Below are 21044 nucleotides of genomic sequence, written 5' to 3'. Positions count from 1 at the left end.
TACCAGAAATAAGATTACCGTGAGAGGGGATTTAGACTGGTGATTCAGGCTCAACAGTAGTGCCTGGTATTTTTGTTGTTGTTGCTCAGGGTTGAGGAGGGATGGATGGGTGGTTTCTGCATGATATGTACCTAACCTTGCCAGCTTTTCTAGACCCAATAACAGTGGTCCCGTAAGTTATGCTTTTGAGACTATAATTAAGAAAAAGGAGAGAGGGTGAAAGCTAAAATGAATTGGACTTTTGTGCAAGGATCAACAATGTGAACTGCACAGAAACAGTGTAAGCATGCAATTCTAGCCCCTGGAGACAAGTGTCAGTTGTTGGGTTGGACAGGACCAGTCATCTGTAATGACACTTTATACCAGTGAGAAGCAGGGAAAGTTTTGGCCACACGGGATTATAGCTCTTTCTTCCTTTTATGTTTGGAAGTAGTCCTGAAACCTTTTGATTAAATCCCAAGGAATTTTAAGACATTTTTTCCTGTATTTAGTAGTGGGAGAATAGTCCTTAAGGGGAAATAATTTGAAGTTTAACGTATGAACTGTAAAATAAAAGGAAAGTAACCGGATTTGTACTTAGAATTGGTGAAACAGATTATCTGCTTTAAGCATGTTTTATCACTTTTAAGTTCTCTGTCTTTTAAAGTTGCGATAAATCATTTTTTGCCTACAGATACGCAGATCTTTTTCTATATTAAAGACTTTAACTCTTTACTTGTTTATAATGAAATTGTGTTTTCTAATTTGGTGTTCCTTTTTAATGCTCTTATTGTTATTAGTTTGTTTTTTTGACATAGAGAAGATTTAAAAATATTCATGCAAATCTCTTGGTCTTTTCTTATCTGGTTTCTGTCTTTGATATTGTGATTAGTTAGTCCTGCCCTCTTTGCCCACAATATTATATGAACAATTATTTCCTCTTTGTCATTTCAAATGCCTGTGTTTACACTGCTATCATTAATGCACCTGAAACATATTTTAGGGTACTTGGGGAAAAAATAAGATTGGTTCCTATTACAGACAATACACCTCACCCTCTAATTACTGAATTGGATGCACTGACAACAATGACTTCAGAAAGCCATTGAGAAGGATAAACTTGAAATATACCTAAAGAAATTAGCAATTAGGTCAATAGTTAGAATTAATATTACTGGGCCTACATTTACTTACTAATTGAAAATTAGATTCAAGTTAGATCCCAGTTCAGAACACTTTATCTTTAAAAACCTGAAAGTAAAAGGACATGGTCAGATGTTAACAGAAGCTGATTTTCAGTGAGGGATTTTGGCTGTTCTTCAAATTTGTCTATGCTTTCAAGACTTTCTGTAAAGAATACATTTTTTAAAATCGGAACTCCCCTCTCAATGCCTTATTGAAAATAAAGAATATTACTCTTAAAAAGTGCTGAAAAATGAAGGGAAGGGTAAGTTAAAGACAAACATGTTCATAAAGTATAGAAACAAAGAGCCGGGCAGAACCTCTGGTGATGTTCCAGTGAGTCAGGAGGCACTCAGGTGCCCGGAAGTGGGGTGGCCGTGGAGGCCATTTTCCGGGCAGAGATCCCTGGAAGATCAAAGAGTCGGATTAGGAGAGAAAAGAACTTGAGATACAGTTGATCCTTGGTATTTGCAGATTCTGTGTTGGCAAACTTGTTTACTCTCTAATCAATGATCATGACGCGTGTCGTATGTGGATATGTACAGACGGGCAAAAAATCGGGAGTCGCCTCCTGTGCGCCCCGCTGAAGTTCAAGGTGGGGCTGTGTCTTGTTCCGGCTCCCCTACCGTGAACAAGTGTACTACTGCTCTTCACGCCAACAACCCCAAGACTATGACGTTATTCCTCTTTGGCTAGACTCTAAAACCAAGTGATACTGTTCAAATCTATTTCCGACCCTTCTCTGGCTCCTGAAAACTTGGCGCTGTGCTCTCGGGAACTCAGCACGTATTTTCCTCCGCATCCCCCTTGTCTCCTCTGCACGTGCCTTTTCCTCTCTTGTCTCTTATCTCAAGTGTTTAATCTTTTGATTTCATTGTGATTATTCTTCTGCTTGGATTTATTTAAAATAATTAGTATGTACTTTCTGTTTATTTATTGTCCCCGCTATAAAACTTGGCTAACCCCAGAATGCGTTTCTTCTTTGAATTTCATTCAAGCCTTGTCTATGCTCTCTTTCGCTCTCCTCCTGCCTGGTTTGAAGGTGCCCCAGATTTTATCGTAAGCAGTAATTTCCATGTCTCGGTCATCTCAGTTCCAAGGATCTCAGTCTTAAAGTATTGCTTCCTACTTTACCAGTGAGTGTGTTCCTGACAAAAGTCTCTGGTGCCACTAGAATCTAGGGTCCTTTATAATTCTGTGTCCTAAATCTCATTTCCTCATGAGTCTCTCTCCCTACAATCCACCCCCACACACGATCTCACGTCATTCTTTTATCCTATTTCACAGTGACACTGCTACTTTCTGGTCAGTCCAACGTTCCAGTGTTTTTCACACCTGCATGGGTGCAGCTGCACAAGGCTGGGAGAAGCTGTGTGTCTAAATGCAGGGCCATTCCCGTCAAGGGGGTCCTGAGGGCTGCGGGCAATGGTGCGACACTTCCCCTCCCACCTTCTTTATGCTCTCATCTCCTACGCGACCATGCTATACCTTCTATCACCTCCAACCTCTAATACCTCTTCCCCCATACCATTCTCAGCCATCGATCTTGCTACCGATTTCACAAAGGAAACAAATAGTCAAAGAGTTTACCGGGGTAATGGATTCCAAGTGCTGTTAACCTAGGACTGTGTGCACAACAAACCTATGTGAGTGAGTGACAAAAAAAGACAAATTTTTAGGCCAACAAAAATTGAGAAAAATATTAAAATACACTTAAAATGGAAAAAGAATAGATACAGATGAAAAACTTTGACAGTTAGATGGCATAGAAAGGGAAAAAAGTATATACATGGATAATTATAAACAAATACTCCATATTTACTTTTCATTTTGCTATAAGCCTCAAAATAATAGAAATAGGATACATTGCTTCTAAACCAGTAAAAGGGAGGGACAATTGTTTCAAAATAATTCAAGAAAGAAGAAAATTAAAAAGGAATATAGTAAATAAAGGTATAAACAGAAAGTACATACTAATTATTTTAAATAAATCCAAGCAGATGAATAATCACAATGAAATCAAAAGATTAAACACTTGAGATAACAAAAATAATGATTTTTAGAATAAGAATAAAAATCCAATTACGTTCTATTTACAAGATGTAATTTTAAAAATATAAGGCCGCGGGCCTGGGTGGCTGAGTTGGTTAAGCATCTGACTCTTGGATTCAGCTCAGGTCGTGATCTTAAGGTCTGGGCATGGAGCCTGCTTAAGATCCTCTCTCTCTTTGCCCCTCCCCCCATGCTCTCTCTCAATAAATAAATAAATGACCAAAAATGTTTTAAAACATCAAGATGAAAATTACATGACAGGCTAATACTAAACAAAGGGGAAGCTTGTTATCTAGTATCATCCAAAAAACATTGTTTAAACCAAAAGCAATGCTAGAGAAAAGAGGGTCACTATATTAAGGCTCTATTCATAAAATGTATAATAAATACTAAATATAACATACATATGCCTTTAATGACATAAAGCTTTTATAGTAATTGAAAGATTAGGAAAAACTCATATGGATACACATGTTTGAATAAGAAAATTGTCAAGTCAGAGCCAGCAGATTTTCAGAATATCTTACCCAACAAGTGGAGAATATCCACTATTTTTACACAACACATAGACCATTTATAAAAATTTACCAGATACCAGTCCATATCCAGGCAGAGAGCCTTACATTTGACAGAATTAGTGCCCTACAGTTCATAGTTTCCTACTGCAATGTACTGAAGATAAAAAGTGACAGCAAGAGGTAACTTAGAGAAACTCTATAAATACAGGAGTATGCATGGTTGTAGAAGAGATCACACTGGGATTCAGAAAATGGTTAGAAGGGATAATGGGAAACTACACATTAAAATGTGTGAATACAACCAATATGATTTGACAGGTAAATTGGTAGTCTTAGATTAACATAATAAAAAGAATAAATATTTTTAAATGAAAATCAGAAACAACTCTGAGCCTCCAGAAGCTGGCCTGCTGCCATTGGTGAGGTCTGGTGTCCTCCTGTTGACCATAAATTATTTCAAAGAGCAGAGCAACTCTGTGACCAAGATAGATCAAGACAAAAACAATACCACTCCATAACTGTCTGGACCCAGAAAAAACATGAATATTTTCCAAACCATAGAATACTATACACATCCCTCTCTTCTAGATAACAGGAGTGACATCTATTTCTTAACTAATTACAGAGTTGGCCTCTAGTTTTCCCTCCTTCTAGATAAGATTTATTCAGATACCTAATCATAGAATTACCCCACTTCGTAGCAACAGCTAATTTAGAGAAAGGTTGTACTATTTCCATCCCTTTTACTCTAATAAACAATTAATCCTCTTTGTTCCTGGTGGTTTTCGGGTGGTGGGCAAAGTCATATGATTAAAGATACAAAACAGAACAATAACAGCAAATTAGAGAAAATAAATAAAATAGTTTAAAGGGAATATGTAAAATCAAGAGCCAAAATTATGCAATATCAAATAAACATTAAATAATAAGCCAAAAAAACAGCCAAAAGTTAGTCTTTGAAAAGACTTATATAAAAGGCAAGCCCTGATAAAGGAACAAAATAAACAAGGCACACATACTAGGAATGGAAAAAATTTGTGTGGGGGTTGGAAAACTAGAGAGAAGCAGAAGAATGCATTTTGAGCAAATTTAGGTCAATATATGTGAACATTTAAAAGGACAAATTCTTCTGTCCAAAATAGGCTTCAAAATAAACACATGACCTCAATAAAATAAGCCAAAACCATCAAATACAGTTGTATACATAGTCAAAATGTTTCCACAAAGAAAACACAATGACCAGTTGGTTTTACAAATAAGTTCTAACATTCTCAGTGTTTGACCATTTCAATCCTAGGCAAACTCTTCCAGAGAATATAAAAATAGGACATCCTCAATTTATTTTATGTGACAAGTAAGCCGACTTCAAAATTAGATAAGTACAGTGTGAGAAAATCACAATTACAAGTGTTGATGTCAACATTGTAACTTAAATATTGACACAATCTAGCAACATATAGAAATATAATGAATCATTCCCAGGCTGGTTTTATCCTTGCAAATCAAGTTTGGTTTAATCTCAAAAGAAAAAAAAAAAAAGATATTTTCACATATGTGTACTCCATTAACAGATAAAGGCGAAGAAACACGTGGCTATCAAAATAAATGCAAGAAAAGCACTGAATAAACCTCATCATGCACTGATAATAAAAGGTCATTTCTCAAACTAGGAAGAGAAGGGAACACCACACAGTGAGAAGGTGAATCTTCCATGTGCTCAGTGGTGAAATGCAAAAGCATTCCGTCCACATTAGGAACAGTGCAAGAACATTCACTATGACTAAATCCATTTAGTATTTTATAAGAGGCCCTAACAAATGCACTAAGGACATTAAAAAGTTATAAGAAGGAAGGGAATAAAATTCTCATTAATTACACATTACACAAGCCCCTATGTAAGTGTTTTGAAAGAATTTACAGGTACATTATTAAATTTGTAGGAGGATTTAATAAGTTCCCTGATACAATAGAAATACACAAAAATCAATTGCATTTTCTATATACTAGCAGCAGTTAGGATTTATAATTAAAAATAAATATCATTCACTGCAATAACAATCTATAAAGTGCTCAGACTGAAATCTATCAAAAGATTAACAAATGTAGTATTATATAAAGGAGAAATATCATGCTCCTGGATAGGAGAATTAAGAGGTGAATTCTCCAATATTGATGTAATGCACTTACAATTAATGTGTATTATTCTTTGTTTTGAGGAACGTGCAAATTAACTCTAAAATGCATATGGAGGGAAAAGAAAATAAAACGACTTGTCTTGCCAGATCTCAGGCTAACAAAAAGACAATAGTAATTAAGACAGTGTGGTATTATCATTGGCGTAATCAAATTCGCCTGCAGAATGAGATAGAGAGCTCAGAAATAGACTCGCACGAAACATAAGGACCTGATGTGTGGTAGAAATGGCATCAAAAGATGGTGGGAAAGAAAAGGTTATTCAATCTTTTCAGTCTAGGACAGCAGATTACTTATACGGGGAAAAAAAATAAAACCTCAGAATCAACACAACAATTAATGTAAAGCAGATTAAATATTTAAATATAAGACAAGATCTGTGGCAAATGGACTCTAAAATGGCTCCCAATTACTGCATCTCCTGGTTTGCATGTCCCTGTGTACTCCCTTTCCTTAGGCTGCGGGTGGCACCTGTGCCTGGGCTCCTAACCAAAAGTGGAAAGGGGTCACTTGGATTAATATGCTACGTGGTTAGCACTTTCCCTACTGATGCTCTCTCATCCTGTCTTTTGTGAAGGAAACTGACATACGGATAACCCCATATGGTAAATGACTGAGGACGGTCTCCAGCCAACAGCCAGAGAAGAAATGAGGCTTTTAGTCCAACAACCCACAAGGAACTGACTCCTGCCAAGATCCGTGTGAGCTCGGAAGCCCGCGCTTCTCCAGGTGAGTCCCAGGTGCGAGGCCCGTCCTAAGCAGCACCTTGCTTGCAGCTCTGTGAGAGACCCTGAGCAAAGACCCAGGTAAGCCATGTCTGAATCCCTGACCCACAGAAACCGTGAGACAGTAAATATGTTGTTCTAAGCCATTATATTTGTGGTAATATTGTTTTGCAGCAATAGATAATGATTAAAAATTTAAAATGCTCAGAATAAAGTAGAGGAGAACAATTTCTGTGCTAAGACCTTGGAGAAGACTGTTTAATACGATGCAAAAAAGGTACATATAATAGAGAAAAAACACTGACATATTTTCATACATTCAAATGAAGAACACTTGTGTATCAAAACACATCCCAAAAGTTATAGTACAAGGATCATGAGAATATAAACTGAAAAGCTAGTCACAACACAGACAACCAAAAAAGGGTTAGTATTATTAATATATGGTAAACTCCATTGAGTTGATAAGAGAAAAGAATGAACTCAATAGAAAAATGGATGGAAGACATGAGCATGGATTTCATTTCACAAAAGAGGAACCACAAATGGAAATAGGAAAGAGTACTATCTATGTGTGTGTTCCCACACACCAGGTATATGTGCTGAATGTAATTAATAATCAAAGGACTGCAAATAAAAACAAAAAAGTGACACCCTTCACTCCCATCTTTGTCTTTCCACATCCAGGAAAAAAAAAAAATGTGACTCCTTTTCACCCCACCAGGACAGGAAAATATTTAAAAGGTTTGAAAATGTCAAGTATAGGAGAAAACTTGGAGCCACAGAAACTTTCCTATAATGGCTAGAGTGTCAAATTATACAGACTAGAAAAATACTAACTTGGCACCATCTAGAATAGTTAAGGATGTGCTTTCAGTCCTACACACACACACACACCCCAGGAAGAAGGTTGGAGTGGGGGTGGTTGGAAAGATTTGGGTACAAACAAAACACAGTAACAAAATTCTTACATAGGTGCATTATGGAGCATCCACCTTCAAACAACAATATGCATTAGACACACAAAATTTTGAGTAAAGAAAAGCAAATTGCATAAAAATATATGCAGTACGTTACTGTTTACATAATGTTTGAAACCATGCAAAAATATACATTATGTTGACAAGGATAGACACATATGTGGAACTATAAGGAAAAGCAAGGAAATAGTAAACACAAACAACACAAACCCGGGATAGATGTTCCCCCTGGGATCACTGTTGGGAGCAGGAGGATGTGATAATGGAAAGTCAGATGGAAGACTTAACCTCTAGTATAAATTGTGGGAGACAGGTACACTGTTACTAACTTTATTAATTTCTTTTGTATCAATATCCTTTGTGCCATATTGTAGAGTATGCGAGCATATAAATTCTTGCTCTTAAGTTCCAGCTCTGGCCACAGAAACTCATCAATAATGTAGAGGAGGGCTTCCGACTTCTCGGATAGGGTCAACACAACTTTTCAGTGTCAACATACTACTGTAATCTATTTTGCATAGCCATAATACCTACAATTTGGTAAGTGGGGGAAGTAGAGTTGGCATGTGCAAGAATCAACACAAGAGCGATTTCTAATTTGCATACAGTGAACCAACTTAGTAAGAGTGTAGACAGCAATACCCAAGGAGAACTAATCACAGAAATGGAATTCCTGTCTATCAGTGGTATGAACCCTACCACCATAGGTCTGTGGCAGTCGGATCCAATACAGAGGGGCATTCTCTTTCGCACTCATTGCTGGAAGGCTGGGTTTCCAGCTGGAGGCTCTGGAATTTGCCCCTGGGTCCCAATGTATAGCCGTGGAAGCAAGAAAGCATCTGAACTTACAAAGCATCCACTGTAGGATAAGGTACCTCAACCCAAGAATATGTGCCAATGACATGTGATTTAACAGAAAAAAAAATATTCTACACAGATCAGATAATCGTATATGATGCAGTCCTTGTTAAGTATGGTGTTAAGATGAACAGTCTTTATATATGTAATTTGGATATGGTACCTCCAGTTGGCTTCCAATTACATCATCATAGTTTATGGAGTAAACGCAGTGTTCACATATAGTCTTAAATACCTCAGCTTTCATGCTCATTTCACAATAAATAAGTGGAAAAAATAAAATAGAAAAAATAAAATGGTTACTATAAAGAAGATCACAATTATGTATCTATTGAATGAAGGTATGGGCATAAAGTTATACTTAATGTTATACAAATGGCACTTGTAATATGGAACATAATTTCGATAGCATCATACCTAAATTAAAAATGGTCTCTATCTCAATGAAACTCAGAATATGATATGCTGTGGGGAAAAAACAACAACAAACATGGCTCTGAAATGACAAAGACATGGAAGCTGAAGTAGGTGAAAGCTGCAATAAAATTTTTTCTTGAAATGTGAACATAAAACACTGCTTCGAATTAATGTATTAAATGTATAATTGTGATTTCACGTTTGTGTGACTCAACTGGTATATTAAATACTACACTAAAATAGATGCTACTTTAAATACTAAACCAAAATAAAAAGACCAGAGACTTGTAGGTGATCACAAAGAGGAAATAAGTACTGTTCCATTATTTTGTACATGTGATTTTATTTAATCCATGCATCGACTCTAGGAAAGTTTTACAGAGGAGGAAATGGAGATTTAAAATTAAGAAAGTTGCCCAAAACCTCACAGCTGGTCAGTATTTACTGACCTAGGGCTTTGTATTCAGGTTTTTTTCCTAATTCCAAAGCTCATATAATATATAAAAGTGTTATATAAATGTAATATTTTAACAGAAATGGCCCTCTTCAAATAGAGCAAGAAAATGGCGGGGGGGAGGTACAAACAAGGCCTGTGGAAGACCCCCAGGGGTCGTCCGTTAGTTATTCAGGAAAAACCTTATGCCTCTGATGGTCATGGAACTCTGCCAGGTTGTTATGTGTGTATACAAGCATGTTCTTTTCTTTTTTTTTTTTAAAGATTTTATTTATTTAACACAGAGAGAGACAGCCAGCGAGAGAGGGAACACAAGCAGGGGGAGTGGGAGAGGAAGAAGCAGGCTCATAGCAGAGGAGCCTGATGTGGGGCTCGATCCCATAACGCTGGGATCATGCCCTGAGCCGAAGGCAGATGCCTAACTGCTGTGCCACCCAGGCGCCCCAAGCATGTTCTTTTCTACTCATGTGTTCAACAATGGGATATTCTTGAGTTTTATAATTCGTGTTGGGTAGAAGACAAAGTCATAAATGAATGTGTGTGCGATTCAGGTTATTTTGGTAAATCTGGACAAAGAACCACAAGTATGTCGGTGCTCATAAGCTCACTGTAACATGCTGCGCGCTGTTAACATTGAACTAGCCACAGGGCTCAGGTGAATGTCTGATAATGAAAAGTAAAACCACCTGACTTGTATTAACTGCATTCTTTTTATGCATTTATCTTTTTATGGGTATCTTACGAAAGCAATTTCATCACTTCTTGGTTGTATTACTGTGTTCTTTCACATATAAATAAATCGCCCCTTCAAAGTTTTGTGAAATATCACATTAAGGCATCAAATTAAAAAGGCTTAATATACTTAAAATAGCCATATTTTAAAGTTTCATGTACTTTAAACAAATCTACAATAAAATTAATCCTTTGGAACAAAATGAAGGAATAAATGAATACATAATTAAAACAATAAATAAATACCAGAAAAACTGGGCAATATTCTTTCACTGTAGTACAAGGGTTTAGAGCATTATTTGCATCATGCAATAAATAAGGTAAGAAGTGTGTTATGCATTGTGCATAGAGGGGGGCCAGATTTAATGCAGGGATTACAGAGTTTACAGTTTATATTGCTCATGTTCTAAATGAGGAAAGTACAGTGATTAGGAATCAAATTGGTTTCCAAAAAAAAAGAAAAAGAATGAAGAGCTTCACAGATGTCACCTGTGTGTGAAAGTTTGCTCCTTAAACTATTAAGAACAATGTATATATTCAAACCAGAGAGGAAGACAACATATGGGAGAACATCACATATCTCAGACATTTGAAAACCTGAAACGTGTAAGTAGAATTTAACATCAGTGTTAATACACTTCAAAGAAAAATTACATTTGATCTTAAGAGAGCGCAATATAAAAATAGTTTAAAGAAATAAAACAGAGCAATCGCAGTATATTATGAAAAAGATTTGCTCAAATTATAATTTATCTTTTTTCTCAAGTTTTAACTACAATAAGATTTCAAAGAGATTTTTAAATAGTTCATGGAATAATTAACACAATTGTTATAGGAGTGATTCTTCTTGCACACCTTACTTTCTGTGTTCTAAGTCCCCTCCCCCTCCCCCCCCTCCCTCCCTTCCTTCCTTTTTTCTCTTTCCCTCCCTTCCTGCTGGTATTATTCACATGGTGGAGGAAAGGCCAGATTTTTTTTTCCTAAAATGAGTTCTATTTGACTATATTTGATTGTGGTCACAGATGTGACGCGAGTAGGCACTGCCATTGGTGTGGACTCTTTTGAGCTAGAAACATTGTGAAATGCAAAATGTGTTTCTTTCTAGTCCCCACCAGACTGTCAGCGCCATAGATTTTTCTCCTGATTGCATTCCCAGTATTGATAGCTGTGCCTGGCACTCTGGGTCTGGAGGCACTCAGAGAGGAGGGACAGGGAAAGATGCTATTGGCCAGCTGGACTCTGGATGAAAAACATGGTGCTATCTTTCTGTCATTACTAGCAATGATCTGTATGCACACCAGTCAGACCGTAGTCACATTTTCTTTTCTCTTCCAAACATCTCTTGATATTGACCAAGAACCAAATTTCTTAGTGTTGGGGTAGTTGAGTCAGTGGGAATGGGGAGAGTAAGTGTTGGTTCTGTTCCATTTATTTGCACTACCCTTTTGGAAAAGCTACTTATTAATGGGATGTCCTATGACAACCAGAGCCAAAACCTACTTAAGAAAAAAAAAATAGGTGGTGATCTCCATCCCAGTTTACCAAGCATAACTTCTCTAACTCAATAAATGACTCTCTTTCCTCACAACCACCATTTCAGAAATAAACAAACCACGTCTCCTGCAAAACAGACAATAGTTTTCGGTGTCTTTCCTTGGGTGGTAATCACTAACTGGCATGCCCCCCTTCTCCGCTTCTTGATGAATTCCTATCCACTTTAAGGTCTGGAAAGACTAACTCCTCACGCAGCAGGGTCAGTCAACTGATTTTTCTGTTCTTCCCTCACACTAGTCAGTATCTCAATAGTAGATACCAAAAAAGCATAGTGAATAAATGAACTGATGTATTGTAAATCCACTAAAAATTCCCTTACAAAAATGTATTTCCTATGGAGATAATAGGGGTTTCAAATTTATTTGTAAAGTAAGTACTGTATAGAGTTGTTGTGAGGATTATAACGAGACATATAAAAACCTTATGATTGAATGGGTAACACATTAGAGACTAATTCACTGTAGATCCTTCTCTTTAAAAGTAAAAGTCTTCCCTGTGCCAATGCTGTGAACCAAACTTAGAGGGTCTCAAGTAACCTTCTTCATGAGTAACGTGTCATGCAGCACGATGATCTTACGGATGGCAGCAGGGACTAGAGCACAGGTGCCTAGCACAGGGGACGTTCTTGCCATTTAGTAAGTGGGATGATGTATGCAGAAGACTGAAATGCGTCCAAGTCAGAGACAGAACTGAGACTAAGTTAGGGGATGACAGGCTAACTCATCACTGAAGGGAGCACGTTTTGTGGCTGAAATTCTTAGGCTGAATGTCAGCATTCAGTGTGCCCCCCATTTCAAGTGCCTGCCTTCTCAGCTCCACATAAAATCCTCAGTTACCCGAAGATCTAAAGAGAGCTATTACAAAATTATCCCAACCATAGCCAAGTTGCTTTTAGCGTTTTATTTATTAATAGTGGAGTCTTGTACATATAGTTCCAATAAGCTAGTTTATGACCTTCAGTCTATCTTTTCTTTCACACTAACTGTGTAAGTGTGAAAGAAAAACAAAACAAAAACAAAAATGAAACTCTCTATGGTTCAGAAGCCTTAGCTGAACCATCTTTGGAAACAGAATTAAATATGTATACTTTATGTGGACTAAATATAACAAAGCTCATATAAATAATAGCTCAAGCACCTACAAATTAGAGAATGTTAGAATCTATTGTTCGAAGTTCCTATCATCCTTTGTGCAAAAATTCAGTAATTTAGTTCTTACAATATTATTTGAATTTTTCTGCCAACATGAAGGGAATAATGACACCGGTCAGATAATGGAAGAAATTGCCTTAGCAAACATTTTTTTACATATTAGACATGCTTTAGCTAAAATTTAATAAGCAGTAAATAGCCCACATACTAAATTCCTTGACATAGCCTATATTAGGCATCCTTACCTCTGGAAATGGTATTTATGTATTTTAATGCCTTCTATTTACATTTTTCCTAAATTAATCAGTGAATATTTTTCTAATTATCATCAGTTAATCAAGCCAATCAAACGCACTGATTTAAAGCCACTGCTAATGTCTACTCACAGATTAATTGGATATCCTTTACATATCAAGAATGGCTGGGATCTTCAGTGATGCCCCCAAAAGTGCTAATAAACAATGTTAATCAAAAGTAAGTGACAAAGGGATAACATTTCCACAAAAGGAAAAATTTTTAAGATGCACTAGTGTGGGCGGAGGGGAGCTGCTTCTTTGAATACATTTGCTGAAGGTTTTGTGACAAGTCGTCTGCCATTGCCTGGGAGTTGAATATCCTGTTCTTATCAGGCATTTACTAATTCTTTCCCGTTGGTTTAAAAAGACAACCAATCAAATGCCTAATAGTTGGGTCTAGAGCTAATATGTATTTTTTTTAATATAAGACCTTTATTTTTTTTTAAAGATTTTATTTATTTATTTAACACAGATAGAGACAGCCAGTGAGAGAGGGAACACAAGCAGGGGGAGTGGGAGAGGAAGAAGCAGGCTCATAGCGGAGGAGCCTGATGTGGGGCTCGATCCCAGAACGCTGGGATCACGCCCTGAGCTGAAGGCAGACGCTTAACCGCTGTGCCACCCAGGCGCCCCTAAGACCTTTATTAACAAGTGCTTGCCTAATCATTTGCTTAAAACTTATGACTCTAGGTTTCTATCAATTAAATTTAAGTATATTCATAAATTCATCTTGCTTTTCCTGAAGAAAATCTCCCCCTTCCTATCCTCTCCAGAATTTCATTACGGTAAACTCAATTCTAGATATGGCCTTTTTCTTTCATCCTAAGTGAGTAATTTGCATTTTTTCAAACTTTTGAGAACCATATCACCACTGCATTTGTTACTCTTGTCAGCACAATTGTCTTTTTTATTTCCAGACTTAAATTCTATTATTTTAATAACAGTTTTTATCCCAATGAGGCCTAAGTTTAGGGAATTTAATAAAGAAAGGGGTTAATTTTACAGAGAGGACAGGTGTTTCCTTTAGAAGTGTCACATAGTGACAATCATCCCTTTAATTATTTTCCAAGATGACAAGAATAAGATGAAGTGTGGAGGCTCTTTGAATTTTTCGGAAGCTAACAGCCTAAGGACGCAGGACCCAGATGTTCTGGGAGTTAGTCACGTCAGGTATTATGATTAATAAGGCAAGGGTCCCAAGCATGAACATCTGCATGCAGACCCAACAGCTGGGTCATCCCTCACCCATAACATTCCTCATGGGGGAATCTGCAAGTAGAGGTCTCTTCCAGCAGACTTTCCCTTGGGGTGGAGGTGGGTGAGTACAGTGCCAGGGAAATTCATCTTGGCATTGCTGTGTGGGGGTGAACGTTAGGACACACTGTGAAGATCACTTTGGTAAATATGTCCCTTTCTGGAGCTATCAGTAACATGTTCCCATGCTCATTCATACAACTTTCTTTTTTATTTTCCCCACCTCTCCTCCAATTCTTCCACATTCGCCACCTGGTGCTCTGCTTCCCCGGGGGCGGGGGGTGGGGGGGTCCGCAATGTTAAAAGGCAGTGGTACAGTGTGTGCAATTCTTACGTTGGTCAGACCTGCTATTACTGCCAACCCAAAGCCTTTTGATTTGATCTGATTTGAGATCACGCATCCTGGGAATTGAAAGCAAACACTGAGACTATGACCAGTAATGGAAAGAGTGTTATCATCCATGTAGCAATTTTACATGCTTGTTGATAACCCTGAGACAGGCAGAATAACCTTCCTTGAGAATACTGGGTAGATTCAGGTCATCAGCTGCCCTCTCAACCTACATTAATACCACACGATTTCATTCATTTGGACACTGCAGAGAGAAAGCAGGGAGAGCAGTGGGAAGGAAGTAGATCTAAGGAGGAGGAGATGTCTGCACTCACACTCTAATGGAAGAAACATGACAGCCAAGTTAGGTTTAGCTGGAATGTAACATACCCACAGCTTTATCACTCTGGAGGCACATTTTGACATAATAACAAACTACTGAGAAAGAACCACTTTTATCTAGGTCAGAATGACAGACTCCCAAGTGTTCGAGAGCTTGGGGAAACTGCAGTTTGAAACGTCAGGAAGACTGCAATCCATACAGAGATTTTCATCAGGTCTCGACACTGCCTAATGGTTTTCCAATGCATTGTAATTACTCCACTGGCTTACAATGGCATGGCATTTTGATTTCAGAGCCTACCAAAATAAAATGAACCACATTTTATGACGACTACATTTATAATAAGATGCAGATGGTAAAGGAAACAGATGCCTCTGACATCATCTCCCATTTGCCTTTAACTTTTGCAGACACTGGCAGTCTGTAAACTCATTCAAAGGGATGCAGGCAAAGTCAGGCAGTTTTCCAATTCGGTTCCCAGTCTAAAAAAACACTGGCAGCAAGCGTGGCACTGCCTTCTCTGAGTCAAAAGTGATAATTCCACAAAAAGAAATTTGATTCTAAGTGTCAGGCTTTAATGCAAAATTAATCATCAGGAGGAAAAATCCCCACAAATGTCAGGACTTCAACAATTAGTAACAATGGATTATTTTGCATGACAGTGACAGAAAAGACAGGGTGTGTGAGTGGTGTGATGGGAACAGCTGTAGCTTCAAGGAGGCAAGAAAGAGAGTTTTAAACAGACAAGCAAGTCTAAAATACTCTACCAGCCCTTGGCACCCAGATTGTTCAAAGACTGACTCCTTATTACTTCTAAGTAAAAAACTTTAAAGAGGCCTTTCAGGTCACTGTTGCGGACCTCAAAAAAAATGTTCATTCTGTATTTCCGTCTGTATTTTCCAGAAGGAATTCTACAGTTCTGATAGGAGCTTTCACCATTTCCCCAGTGGTATCACTGAACATTATACACAGGGAAAAAAAAAAAAAAAAACCCAACCAATTTTTTTTTTTTTTTTTTTTTTTTTTTGGTGCAAGATAAATGTGTTAGAAGATCTTTTAAAAAAGATAAGGAACTTTTGTAGTCCATCTTGAAAGCAAGAGATGCTTGGGCAAAGCAGCAATTGAAAGGCCTTTAGCAGTGTTTGAGGTTCCAAGATAGATCAGCACAGTTACAGGCGAGGGAGATGGCTAGACAAAAACCTGTAAGATCTTCTTACCTCCCAACCGCCATCATATAACTTCAACTACGCCTCTGGAGCAGGAACATTTCCGCAGAAAAAAAATTCAGAAACAAAGGCAAGGAAAGTAGTGACATAAAAATAAATCCTGCTAGGCCAAATATGGTGCCTCTTTTTAAAATAATCTCTGTGCAAGTAACAAACTGAAAACGCGCGCGCACGCACACACACACACACACAGTACAAGAATAAACAAACTCTTCGCATCCACAAACCAGGCTGCAAAGTATTAGTGCAAATTCCTGCTGACCGGCAGCATTTAGTCCATAAACTTTGGATATCCTAGACGCTCCATCAGCGTCCAGCAGATGTTCTCAATCAGTTTAATTTCATCTCTAGGCAAGTTCTGTTTCCAAACATTAGTATTAGTTGGTGATATTTCCCCTTCATAGGGAAGATAGAAAAGGTTTGTGGAGGTGGCGAACAATATTTGGTTTAAACTAGCAGGAGACAAAGGTATTCCAAGAAAGGCAAAAATCCTTTCAGTGGTTTTCTGAGGAAAATGTACAATATCTTCAAACTTGATCAGCTGGTAGCTGGTAGGCAGCAAATCTGTGTTTATTCTCAGGGCTGCTGCTGTGTTTGCTAGCCACAAATGAGACAACAGGGAGACTGCACTGGACTTGGATTTTGATAATTCTTTCCTCAACGATTCATACTCGACAGCATAGCCTGAATTTAAGTTACATTTGCCTTTACCTCCCTCTACTTTAAACAATTTAGCTAAGTGCTCTGGTACATTTTTCAAAGAGTAGAGACTTGGCTTACTACTGTACAGCATTGAATAAATCCATGCCCGAGGGTCCCTTACTATGTACAATGCCCTCATAGAAGCTCCTAAAACTTCTTGGAAAAAATGAAGCTTTAAGGTCCAGCTCCCGCTGCTTAAGCTGAGCACAGGACGCGCGCTTGGGTAATAGACCAGGTGTCTCCTCAAAGCCCTAATGTATTCAGCATCTCTATCAAAGGTGCCTTTCATTCTACTTTTTTGCTCTGGCAAAGACTCTCTCCTTTTCAATTTTCTTTTTTTGTCCTTATTTGCTGTAAAATATTGGGCCAGTTTACCCCTACTGGGTTCATGCAGATGGATGTTTTGCAAATGCAGCTTCGTGTCTTGAACTAAGGACTGCAACCAGCCTCGGAGTAAACGGAAATGCACACTGTGGATATCTGATGCCTTCCATTCACAGGCATCTACAAATGAGTCAATTTCAAATTCGGTGTCAGGAATATCGATGTAGGTTGTAGGAACTCTGATGTAGAGAAAATCACTACTGTTGAAAAAAAGTTGTTTGAGAATTTCAGCTCCTGAACCAGGAAGTGAGGTAATGACGACATCAGGAAGATCGAGGTGGTGCCCTTCGGAAGACAAAGACTTTGGGCTTGCCTCAGCCTCTGTCCTTGCCCATTTTGCACAGAGGGGCTGCGTGCAAGTGCTCCACACATCCAGCAGCTCAATAAACCACAAGGCAATAACAAGGATTAGGATCCACCGCATTAGTTTTCTAAAAGAAAGGTAAAACCGCCACTGAAAGGTTAAAATCACCAAGCTAATGCACAAAATCAACCCAACTGCTATATTAAACTTAAATCCAAAGGGGAAAATAACCCTATCTTGTCTTATGGGCTTTGCTATTGCTTGAGTGCCCAAACCAAATCGGGTTATTTGGCCCTGGTCAGCGACATTGGCAAAGCCACCAAAACCCAGGTAATCGAATCTTGTCTTCAGGTTATGGTAGTCAGTTACAACGGACACAACATGTTCGGTATTATTGACATTGAGAGAAATCTGAAGTCCAGAATTGGAATTATCAATAAATCTGCAGCTGGAAACATTGACATATGGCCCATAAAAGACATAGGCAATTCTTGTGATTGTGGATTCCATCTGAAATGTAACATTAACAAATTGAGTCCACCGTTTCTTAAATTCAGCAGCTTGCTCTGCTTCTTGTATACTAGCAATGGGACTATTGCCACGATGATCAAACCAGAACATTCTGTAGTGGGCATCCCACACATCCATCATGGCGCCATTGTACCTGTTCATAAACCTATACGGGATGTACTTAAAATCAATGTCCAGATTATGAAAGAAGGCACTGACAGATTTTATTGGGGAATTGTCTTGCCTCTCAACGTGATCAACAACTAGCAAAGTTTGAGAATTTAAGAGAAGCAAAGCACGGTACACACTTTTCAGCTTCATTGCTGAAGAGTAAGCAGACACAGCTTCCCCACTCACAAATATCATTTCTCCATGCTGAGAGGCAGTAATGATTTCCCCTGCCGCATCACCAGCCTCCTCACCGGTCCACTTGAGCCACTGTGCACATTCTCCCAGTTGACCTTCCCAGGGCTTATTACACTGGCTTGTGGGTGATGGAGCAAACACCAGTACGTTGTTAAGGTGGCTCAGCTTGGGTCCATAGAGAGCTTCAGAAACAAATACTTGCCCATTGGGGGCAAAAGTAAATGAGTTCTGATCTGGATGTTCATGTCCTGGGTTAAAGCTTCTCCACCCATCAATCCAGGAGTATGGCTGAAAGTGAACTATGTCATACACTGCTCGCCCCCCTAGCTTCCCAGATTTAAAAGACACAAAGGTATTGGTCTGTGTATTTGGCAACCCAGCCCCATAGGTGACAACACCCCAGTTAGGGAATGTGTGCATTTTTGCAGTACCATATTCAGCAGGAGGCTGTGGGGTGAGCTGGGGATCATACCAGATGAACTCAGTATGAAGAGTACTCCACCTCTGGGCAGTGGAGGGGACCATTGGTCCATCTTTAGGTCGGTGCCTTCTAATTTGCTGAGCTAACCAATTCCCAGCTCCATTCTTTAAGATAAACTTATCCAAAAAAACTAACTGGCTCTCTGGACCATAAAACCAATTATAATTGGAATCTGCTATACCCACAGTTCTTTGGAAGCCTGGTAAAAGGGTGGCATAATAGAACCAAAAGTGCATTTTTAACCAGTTATTATCCAAGTTGTTGATATTAAAATGACGCTGGGCTAGAAAGACATACTGTGTGACTGATTTAGCTGTGTAGCTTCCATAGGCCACACCTTCATCCAAGGAACCATCAACAATGTGATTCAACAGAAACATTGTCTTTTCCATCACATCTACTACAACCTGTTTCCATATATTTGCTTTAGATCCTTTATCTACCCCAGTCACCAAAGCCCCGGTGAGTAATGCTATCATGTTAGTAGCTTGGTGATTATGGAGAAGTTGTTTGCCCCATGAACGGACCTTGGAATACTCATACATTTCCTCAGTAACAGCCCATATTTTTTCCAGGTATTTTTGTCTTCGATGATCATCTAGTAAGTTATACAAAAAATCAAAGGCAGTGGCAAAACCCGTTAAGGAATGGCCAACTGGAACCTCATCCCCTGGTGCATTCTCAACTAGCCAGTCTTTGTAGCCAACCATCCTGTCCATATATTCCAAGACAAACTCAAAGGCAACTTTGTCTTCTGGACATAACAAACAGTACAATGCTAAAGGAGGCAGATTGTTACCATAAATTTCATTCCACTTGGCAGCAAAATCAGCATGCTTGGGTGGAGGTAGGTAGTATGTGGGGTTGGACAGCATAACTGTTACTGCACTTCTGATAGCTCTAAAGAGATGCAAATGGCTTGTACGAGACTTCTGTCTCATTGCCTGGATTTCTCCAGCATCAAAATATAAACTTGGATGAAGCATACTTTTCTTCGGCTTTTGATTCGGTTTGAAATCTTGCACTTTCTGTGTCTTAAACGGATCTATATCATCTGTGAAAACTGCCCAGTCAGAGTAATTGCTCACAGATTCCTCGAAAGTAGAGAAAGCAAACATCACTAATGCTAAAAATAAGAAATGTCCTGTAAACATTAACGCCATGATCCATCGGGGAGTTCCCTTCCTTAGGCATGCATGTCAAACACAGTGCTCAATGTATTTCCCATCTGCCTAGGATAAAACATACATTTAAGGCCTTGATAACACAAAGACTGTAAATCATATATGCTGTGAAATCCAGCTAACATTCGGTTCATTCAAAGCAAGTAGGGCTGCCAGAAAGAAAACTTACACTGTCTATCTGTGTCCCTGACACAGATTTGCTTCCAATAAAATTTCAAGGAATGTTAAAACCTCTAATGTTTCCATATCACACAGCAAACAGTGATATAGTCAAACATATTATGAATTCAAGATTTCCTTCCTTTACATAAATCTATCTAACATGAAGAGTCAAAACACACATTGGAAAAAAAAGAAAAAGAATAAGAATAAGCACTCCAAAATCCGAATTAAAAAGTCGTTCCTAGGATAAGAAACCATCTCTAGTGATAAAATCACCCACATGTGGGATGCTTCTGTGTTTGCCCAAAGGAGTCGATGATGTACTGAAATTCTTGAAGTCGACTTGGTTGTTACTCACTTCCACTTTTTACACTTTTGCTTTGAAAATTTTTTCTTCTTCCACTTTTGGGAAAAGAACATCCTCAACAAGTGTTCAAAGTCCTATTTGGTTTTTAAAAATCAAAATCTCTGCTCTCATTTCAAATCTGTCTTGTTCAGGCTTACTTCCTCATTGCCCATTATGAGCCAGAGAAAGTATTTTCATGTCTTCTTTTATCAGCTTCATTGTACAACTATAAAAATCTAATCTCTTCAGCCACCTAGGTACTTCTTTTCCAATCATGAAGTAACCACCAACTGGGAAAGAAAACTCCCCTCTCACCAAAAGTGACGGTTCTTTTCTGTTCCTTTTTCATGACACTCCTTT

General features: G+C 38.4%; 1 protein-coding gene and 1 pseudogene across 2 annotated transcripts in view; both read right to left on the bottom strand.

The window, feature by feature from the left end:
- LOC148108451 (large ribosomal subunit protein uL6 pseudogene) overlaps nt 1-11002 on the bottom strand; it is a 24356-nt pseudogene extending 13354 nt beyond the window's left edge. The window contains exon 1 of the transcript XR_015727579.1: nt 1-11002. This exon is cut by the window's left edge and continues 11234 nt beyond it. The product of XR_015727579.1 is annotated as a large ribosomal subunit protein uL6 pseudogene (transcript).
- The window catches only part of DSEL (dermatan sulfate epimerase like), an 11246-nt gene continuing 1198 nt past the window's right edge, over nt 10997-21044 (bottom strand). The window contains exon 2 of the mRNA XM_045790245.2: nt 10997-21044. Coding sequence (XP_045646201.1) covers nt 16517-20155 — 3639 coding nt within the window. The 5' untranslated portion in view covers nt 20156-21044 and the 3' untranslated portion in view covers nt 10997-16516.

Source organism: Ursus americanus, chromosome 19, assembly GCF_024610735.1.
Source record: "Ursus americanus isolate L20-20 chromosome 19, mUrsAme1.1.p, whole genome shotgun sequence".
NCBI lineage: Eukaryota > Metazoa > Chordata > Mammalia > Carnivora > Ursidae > Ursus > Ursus americanus.
Note: the sequence above shows the minus strand (reverse complement) of the source record. Positions and strands in the feature narration are given on the sequence as shown.